Source organism: Mercenaria mercenaria, chromosome 12, assembly GCF_021730395.1.
Source record: "Mercenaria mercenaria strain notata chromosome 12, MADL_Memer_1, whole genome shotgun sequence".
Lineage (NCBI taxonomy): Eukaryota > Metazoa > Mollusca > Bivalvia > Venerida > Veneridae > Mercenaria > Mercenaria mercenaria.
This window is the reverse complement of record NC_069372.1, coordinates 27,216,975-27,225,905: the sequence shown is the minus strand read 5'-3', so window position 1 is coordinate 27,225,905 and position 8,931 is coordinate 27,216,975. Positions and strand designations below refer to the sequence as shown.

Genomic DNA, 8,931 nt, shown 5'->3' with positions numbered 1-8,931 from the left:
GACAATATACGGTTAGTGGTCTGTTTACCTTGATACTCGCCATGTTCTTCAATATCATAATAGCATAAATAGAGGATATTAGTTTGTTTTAGCTCACCTGAGCACAAAGTGCTCGGGGTGAGCTATTGTGATCGCTCACCGTTCGGCGTCCGTCCGTCCGTCGTCCGTCCACACTTTCCTTTAAACAACATCTCCTCCTAAACCACAGGGATGTTCAATCGATGGTCCTTTTTAAAAATTGGTCAAAGAATTGAATTCCATACTGAACTCTGGTTGCCATGGCAACCGAAAGGATAAACTTTAAAAATCTTCTTCTCAAAAACCAGAAGCCCTAGAGTTTAGATATTTGGTGTGAAGCATTGCCTAGTGGACCTCTACCAAGTTTGTTCAAATCATGACCCCGGGGTCAAAATTGACCCCACCCCAGGGATCACTTGATTTTACATAGGAAATCTTAAAAAATCTTCTTCTCAAAAAACAGAAGCCCTAGAGCTTAGATATTTGACATGTAGCATTATCTAATGGACCTCTACTAAAGGTGTTCAAATCATGACCCCGGAGTCAAAATTGACACCGCCCCATAGGTCACTTGATTTTACATAGGAAAACCTTCAAAATTTAGAGCTTAGATGTTTGACATGTAGGATTGCCTAGTGGACCAAAATTTGTTCAAATCATGACCCCCGGGGTCAAAATTGACCCCCAGGTGTCACTTGATTTTACATAGGAAAATCTTCAAAAACATTCTTGAAATAAACCTGAAGGCCTAGAGCTGCGATATTTTACGTGTAGCATTGCCTAGTGGACCTCTACAAAATTTGTTCAATCCATGACCCCCGGGGTCAAAATTGACCCCGCCCCATGGGGTTTCTTGATTGTACATAGAAAAATCTTCAAAATTTTCTTAAAATAAACCAGGAGGCCTAGAGCTTAGATATTTGACATGTAGCATTGCCTAGTGGATCTCTACAAAATTTGTTCAAATCATGACCCCCGAGGCAAATTTGACCCCGCCCCAGGGGTCACTTGATTTTACATAGGAAAATCTTCAAAAATTGTCTAAATATAAAGCAGAAGGCCTAGGTCGTAGATATTTGACATGTGGCATTGCCTAGCATACTTTTACAAACTTTGTTCAAATCATGAACCCCAGGGTCAAATTGACCCCGCCTCATGGGGTTACTTGATTGTACATAGAAAATTCTTCAAAATTTTCTAAAAAAAAACCCGGAAGGCCTAGAGCTTAAATATTTGACCTGTAGCATTGCCTAGTGGGCCTCTACAAAAGTTGTTCAAATCTTGACCCCCAGGGTCAAATTGACACAGCCCCAGGGCTTACTTGATTGTACATAGGGAAATCTTCATAAATTTGCTAAAAATAAACCAGAAGGCCTAGATCTTAGATATTTGATATGTAACATTGCCTAGTAGACTTCTACAAACTTTGTTCAAATCATGACCCTCGGGTTAAAATTGGCCCTGCCCCGGGGGTTACTTGGTTGTACATTGGAAAATCTTCCAAAAAATTTCTAAAAATCATCAGTTTGACATTTGAAACATGTAGCTCATATTACTCTTGTGAGCGATCCAGGGTCATCATGACCCTCTTGTCTTTTTATTTTATGCTTAATTGCGTTGACATGTGCATTTTGCAGCAAGTTTTGATCTCAGCGAGGGAAACAGACGCGCGTAAACGGACATGACGTCAGACGTGTTGTGACGTTAGTAAGACGCACACAACATGTAGTTTCATTTTATTGTATTGTTTTGCTGCACAATGTTATGAAATTCTCGTTAAGTAAAATAATTTGAATCGAAAAATATACTATAAAGAACAATGTGCAATTTCAGTTTTCATCCTGTTTTAAGCAAATTTAAAATTTATACACAATGTACAAGTAGATCGGCATTTACAGCGAGTGATATGCAGTGAGTGATATGGATTATATCTCACTGATAAAACACAATATTTCATCAGTTAGCATAATATAAACAGATTTACCTCCGTCCCTGTCCATTGAATCCCTTACACTCGAAACAGAAACAACAAGAACACATTATGAAACACAAATTTATCTTGTAAAGATATAAAACTTTAGTCCCCGTGTGTATCCTCAAACACTTTGTTGAACATTTGATCTCAAATATATTGCAACAGAAGCTTTGGTGATTAAATGTTGCATTAATGCTTTAACGTTTCATTAAAGTCAGTATAATAGTTTGCCATGTACATTGTACAATGTGTATAAGTCTTTAAAAAGAGAAATGTTGGAAATATTTATTGGTTTTGGAGTTTTTGAAAAAAAAAGACAAGTAATAAAATTTAATATTTTACAGAGAAATTGTAGATTTGCAAGGACGTATATAACGAAATCGTAAATGTCTGAAATTATTTGAAACTACACAATCGATGATTCATTGATTCACCACATAAAATCAGTATGTGACCGTTAATTGTCGTATGCTTTTCTTCTCCACTAATGATAAGAAACCGATTACAGTCTAAAAGTAAAGCAGACCTTGGCCTTTTATTAACATAAACAACAGTTGTTTGCCTAATTCGACATGGGAATACTAATCTCGATCAAATTTGGATTAGTTCTCAAACTTTTAAATACGAAATCAAATACTTTATTTTTAATCAGTCAATATAACTATAACGGAACTACTTATAGAGAGACACAATACAGAAACTGTCATAACATCAACAATCATTCCCTTCTGAAAACATATATTGCGTAATCACAAAGACGAGTAGAAGTTCAATGAAATAAAATAACCGAAACAAAACATGTATTGCGTAATGACAAAGACGTGTAGAAGTTCAATGAAATAAAATAACTGAATCAAAACATGCATTGCGTAATGACAAAGACGTGTAGAAGTTCAATGAAATAAAATAACTGAAACAAAACATGCATTGCGTAATGACAAAGACGTGTAGAAGTTCAATGAAATAAAATAACTGAAACAAAACATGTATTGCGTAATGACAAAGACGTGTAGAAGTTCAGTGAAATAAAATAACTGAAACAAAACATGTATTACGTAATACAAAGACGTGTAGAAGTTCAGTGAAATAAAATAACCGAAACAAAACATGTATTGCGTAATACAAAGACGTGTAGAAGTTCAATGAAATAAAATAACTGAAACAAAACATGTATTGTGTAATACAAAGACGTGTAGAAGTTCAATGAAATAAAACATTAAATGAAACAATCATGAACGCCTTTTTCATATTAACATTTATAACAATAACATATCAGGCACGAAATAATAAAAAGGAAATACACTTAAAGTCTAACACACCGAGGTTATAAGTCTTACAAAACAATATGCCCAATTTTCAATTGTAACAGATGTATTTTACTTAAAATGCTTTTAATTTTATTCATGTATCAGTAATCTGATTTACGTATCAGCCGATTGGCCGTCCTTTGGTGTTGCGTTTCTTCTAAGTATCCTCTCTAAAAGGCATCCAAAATTATACATGTCTTCAGCATTAACGTTTTTCTTGGTAGTTTTATTACGAAAAGCTTGAACATCTATCTGAATCTTTCGTTTAATCTGCAATTATAACAGAGCCATTTCATAAATATTTCTTTCTGAAATATGATTTAAATGTAATCCTCATTGATAAAGTCATTGAAATACAGTACACCTTTCAAAACACCTTTTGAAGTTTTTTAGAGCAACAGATACAGTAACTGCATTTATTGTCTATAAAATATATTGTAGCGAAAATAAGACAGTTGGACATTGCGAAAATAAGATAGTTGGACATTTTAATAATGAATAAATTTGCCATTATACTTACTTGCCCATTGTCCAAGACGTCAAGGAAAATGTCGCTTTCTGTAATCCGTTTGATGCCCAGACCATGCTCATGTAGAATCCCTATGTAACTGAGGATGCGAAAAGCCAAATGAGCTGTTTCAAGAGGCGTAAGGCTTCGATTTTCAATAACATCATGCAGGGAGAGAATTGTACAGTTCTTTTTCTGCTTGTGTGTTGGTACATATGGGTAGATCTTCAACACTGTCTCTCCCATTTCTAAATTATCAAAAGTCTATTATCAAAACATGTTCTTTACGTTTACTAAAAATAAGTATCAAATGTATAGTGGAGAAGAAGCTTTGCAAGACGGGTGATTGTCTAGTGTTGACAAATTACCTCTTTTGACATTGATACTGACTCGAAAGCTCAGTCGAGAAAGATTATAATTTAAGGACATTTGAGTTAAAGAGGTATAGGCTGAAGTAATAACTCAATATCTTACTCATATTGTTTTACCTTGTCTTTTTCTAGTATTGTTTAGTTTCATTCAGTCAATCCTATTTGTTTGGTGTTTAATCATTAAAAACAGTGTTGTTTAATTGTAGTTTAAAGTTGTATCAATACAAACACAATCCACGCATTTAGACAACTAAAAAGCATGAATGTTATATTTTTGTTTTTTAAAATCAGTATTTTCAAGTTTACTGTTAACACTATCAGTAATATGAGATGCTGAATTGCATGTTAATATTTATAAGGATGGTGTAATACCTTCGCACATGGGGTTATTATCATTCTAGTTAAAAAAACACCTGTTGGAACCTTTTGATGATTGAATCATATATATATATAAGTCACATTTATTTAAGATTTTTTGCAAGCATATTTAAAAAGAATGATGATAAAATGTGTATTCTACGGTGCCCCTAAAGTGACATGTTACACACTTTTTTCCACTTGGGTAATGTGAGACTTTTTTTTATTTCGTTTTAACGAAATAACTATTTCGTTTAAACGAAATAAGTTTAAACGAAATCATTTCGTTTGAACGAAATAACTATTTCGTTTAAACGAAATAACATTTCGAAAAAACGAAATCATTTCTTTTAAACGAAATCATTTCGTTTTAACGAAATAACATTTCGTAAAAACGAAATCATTTCGTTTAAACGAATTAGTTATTTCGTTAAAACGAAATGATTTCGTTTAAACGAAATAGTTATTTCGTTCAAACGAAATGATTTCGTTTAAACTTATTTCGTTTAAACGAAATCATTTCGTTTAAACGAAATAAAAAAAGTCTCACATTACCTAAGTGGAAAAAAGTGTGTAACATGTCACTTTAGGGGCACCGCAGTATTCGGATTGATTGTATTGTTTGATAACTGATAGTCACTATTGGGTAATATTATCTGTCTGGAATTTTTAAAAAGACATGGCTAGAGATCATGTACTCGCTGCCAAAACCACCATTCTACTGATATCGAATAAATCTAAAGAACTGTGTTTAATGTGACAAGTAAAAGGCAAACAATTTTATCCAGTTGATTTCTGGCAAATTCATTTGTATAGATTAACTTACTGTTCCTATTTGTTACACAAAAGGCAAATTGTAAACAGGTTTTTAGAAATGAAATTTATTTACCCATAGAAATATCTGTTCTTGACTGTTCTTCAACACTTGGGCTAAATTTCTGTAAATTTAAATATAATATATTATTATTATTATATATAAATATATATATACATACTAGTATGTATAAACAATTATTTTTCATTCAAAGACACGAAATTAATGATTTAAACACCTTAACAGATGGTCATAATTGATGGGAAAGACTTAAGTGAACGAGTGAATGAATCAATTCATAAAGTAAAGCTGATTAAACTGATGTGCCAGTCAGCGTAGGTTTTATCTTAAATATCCAAAGTGTACCAATTTAAAGTACCTTTAGCCGGAAATTAGTTATAAAACATTGAGAAATGAACAGTAACTAACGTTACATAAGTACATGCAATTATAAACTTAAAATGCGTATATATATTTGAATACGTTGATAACATAAATTAGCACAAACTTGGTGACATATGATTAATATATTTTTGCTGTCATTAGATGGAAATATTATAAAAGTAAAATGTCCCGTCGTATCTACGTTAAACTGTATATATAACTAAGAAATTTGAAATAATGCTCTGAACGGAGGGATGACCAAATATTAAGATAAAAATAAAAAATACTAGGTAAAACAATTCATTCACCTTTCTACTGTAGATAGCGGTAAGTGTGTACAGAAAAGGATTAAGAGCAGAATTGATCGGCAAAATTATTACGGCTGTCCAAGCATAAACTTCTCCTGGAATAGTATGCCCCGCCAAAGCTAAGGCACCTGCAAAATATTTGAAAGTATGTTACGTAGTTTCGGTGACACATATGTTCATTTTAAGTGCATTAATTAAAAAAAAAAACAAAAAAAAAACAATTCTCCTGAATAATCTAATGTTAATATGAAATCAAGGAAATATTGACAGATCGTTCGGTCAAATCAATGAATAAGTGGTAAAACTCATTAACATTCAAAATGAGTAGTATTATGCAATTTCACCTTGTATGCACAAGTCAAATTAACAGGTTCATGAAAAACTAACGAAAGAATTTTTGGTATTAGAGACCACAATGTTTTTTCTGAAGTATTATGTGAAGCATACAGTCTTTTGTTTGACCCCGCGAGTTTCTTGTGTTCTTTCGACGATCTCGGTTTTACACAAGAATTTTACCTTGTCAAAATGGCATAGCTTAATAATTGTGTCATAGACACTTACCCATCATTCCAATTGGAAACCAACACATAAAATCAGTGGTCACAACTAGTAGAAGATTTCTTGCTACTTTCAGATCGTTTGTACGTGTACTGTTCAGTGATTTCCTTAAAGAAGCTTGTTTCTTAATTTCCGCATAGATTAGCAACTGACCAACAGCGATCAGTATGAAGGTAAACATGTTGAATCCTATGAACAGTAAAATAGAATACAACCATCCGGGTGGACGCTGACGTGTCAGGGGTAAAGCTAGACAAACTGCCGATTTGCTGTAAAACGTTCCTTCAAAGTATCCTGTGTAGATAACCGGTAACAATGAAATGATCAAGACGAATATCCACGTTGCTATTGCGGCACATGTAGCAGACTTTACGTTAAACCGAAGTTGTCCAAAAGGATATTTTATCACGAGAATTCTGTCAATAGTGATGAGGCACATAAATAACACACTTGCTTCTGAGGAAACTGTTGATAGAACTCCAGCTAGCTGACACCAAGCACTGTTTCTCCAGTACTCGTCAACTTCAATATATCTAAAAAATACCAGCAATAAATCACTGTTTTTCAAAAAAGATTCACACCATATGAAATGTATTAAAAAAATATGCAGAACTGCAGACTGCGTGTGTCTACATTGTAAATTTCATTTCTTTCAAATATTTACATATGCCAAGTACTGTCAGTTCAATACTGAAATAAATACGATAGATAGATAGATAGATAGATAGATAGATAGACAGATAAGATTAGATAGGTAGGTAGGTATGTAGATAGATAGATAGATAGATTAGATTAGATTAGATTAGATTAGATTAGATAGATAGATAGATAGATAGATAGATAGATAGATAATATAGATAGATATACAATCAGAAATGAAATACGACATATCCACAGACAGACAGACAGACAGACAGATAGATTGATAGATAGATAGATAGATAGATAGATATACCTGTTTCTAAAACTTTTGTCCGCTACCGCAATTATCAGCATGTATACTCCCATGAATAAATCAGCGATGGCCAAATTTGTTACAAATATTCCATAACCAAGTTTCAATCTCTTTCTATCATATGAAAGTCTATACACTAGTGATAAAATATTTCCAAGGAGGGCTAAAATGCCAATGGTCCACATGAGTGCTTGAAGGGTGCCATTTCGCATCAAATCTTCACAAGAGGAAAATTCATCTTTGTAAGGTAGGCAGTCTTCTTCTTTAAGACTTGACGGCCGGATGCAGCAAAATTTGAATGCCGGTGTCTTTAGCTTTTGAACGTTAATAACGCCTGTAAACATTTTACTAGTGAATGTTGTTATAGGGTTTTCTGTTATATGGATGATATTTGATTCAAGTAAATTGAATGCGAAATCCTGTACGTCAGTTATTTCATTGTGTGATAAATCTAGATAATCTAAACGAAGTCCTTTAAACATTTCGGCTGATAAAGTGTGTATTTTGGTATAACTTATAGTTAGCACGTTTACTGAAATGCCATATAAAGCACCCGGCTCTATTTCCATAAGCTGATGGTTACCTGTTAGTCGAAGGTATTTCAAGGCTTTCAACTCACCGAATACATCAGTAGGCAGTTTCGTGAATGTATTGAATGATAAGTCGAGAGTCCTTAAATTATTAAGACCAGAAAATGTGTATGGTGATAAAATCTTTATATTACAAGAAGACATGTTCAGCGAAATTAAAAACTTGAAAAATCGTCTTGTACTGTATTGTTCTAAAAGATCTTTGCAAATATATGTTGAGTTACTGACATCTAAAACACGTGCCAGTATGAACTCATTAAATGTGACATTCGTAGTTTCCATATTTGAACAGTTGATGATTAATGAGGCGCAAGAACAATTCTTGGGGCATTGGAAGTTACAGTTGTCTTCGTCGTCACCGTATGGACATTCTCTCCGATTGTTACATACTTGATTAAGTGGTATACATACTTTACTGAAGAGACATCGATACCTCCCGTGGCATGGCAGTGTTGTTCCTGCATGGGAAATGAGAAAAAGACATATGATTAAGCATATTATGTATCGCTTAGACATAAATCCAGTACATATGCCTATTATGTAGAATGCTTTCTCCATATGTTATCGTGAGACTGTGAATATCTTAATTTAAGGTCGTTCTGCACGTTTTATGAACCGAAAGCGATGGTGATACATTATATATTAAGATAATGTAGAATAAAGCCTGGACTCGCCTGTGGAAACAAAAATAATAATTTTACTAATTAATGTCATACCACGTGTAAATTAATTTTTACGCCAACGTTACTACTTTTCTAAAGGTAAAATATGACATTAAAAGCTTTG

General features: G+C 33.2%; 1 protein-coding gene across 1 annotated transcript; it reads right to left on the bottom strand.

Moving 5' to 3' along the window:
- Positions 1-2,965: 2,965 nt before the first annotated feature.
- LOC123534840 (G-protein coupled receptor GRL101-like) lies at positions 2,966-8,597 on the bottom strand. Its single transcript, XM_045317273.2, has 6 exons — positions 7,556-8,597; positions 6,604-7,133; positions 6,043-6,170; positions 5,426-5,474; positions 3,821-4,056; positions 2,966-3,570 (listed from the first exon to the last, which is right to left on the bottom strand). Exons 1-6 carry the CDS (start codon positions 8,425-8,427, stop codon positions 3,415-3,417), a joined length of 1,971 nt encoding a protein of 656 aa, XP_045173208.2. The 5' UTR covers positions 8,428-8,597; the 3' UTR covers positions 2,966-3,414.
- Positions 8,598-8,931: the final 334 nt, after the last annotated feature.

Coding starts and splice junctions, on each gene's coding strand:
- LOC123534840 (XM_045317273.2), bottom strand. CDS start 8,427: ATGGAAACTACGAATGTCACATTTAATGAGTTCATACTGGCACGTGTT. Junction 5,475..6,042: donor CCGCTATCTACAGTAGAAAG/GTGAATGAATTG, acceptor TTAAATTTACAG/AAATTTAGCCCAAGTGTTGA. Junction 4,057..5,425: donor AAGAACAGATATTTCTATGG/GTAAATAAATTT, acceptor TTGATAATTTAG/AAATGGGAGAGACAGTGTTG.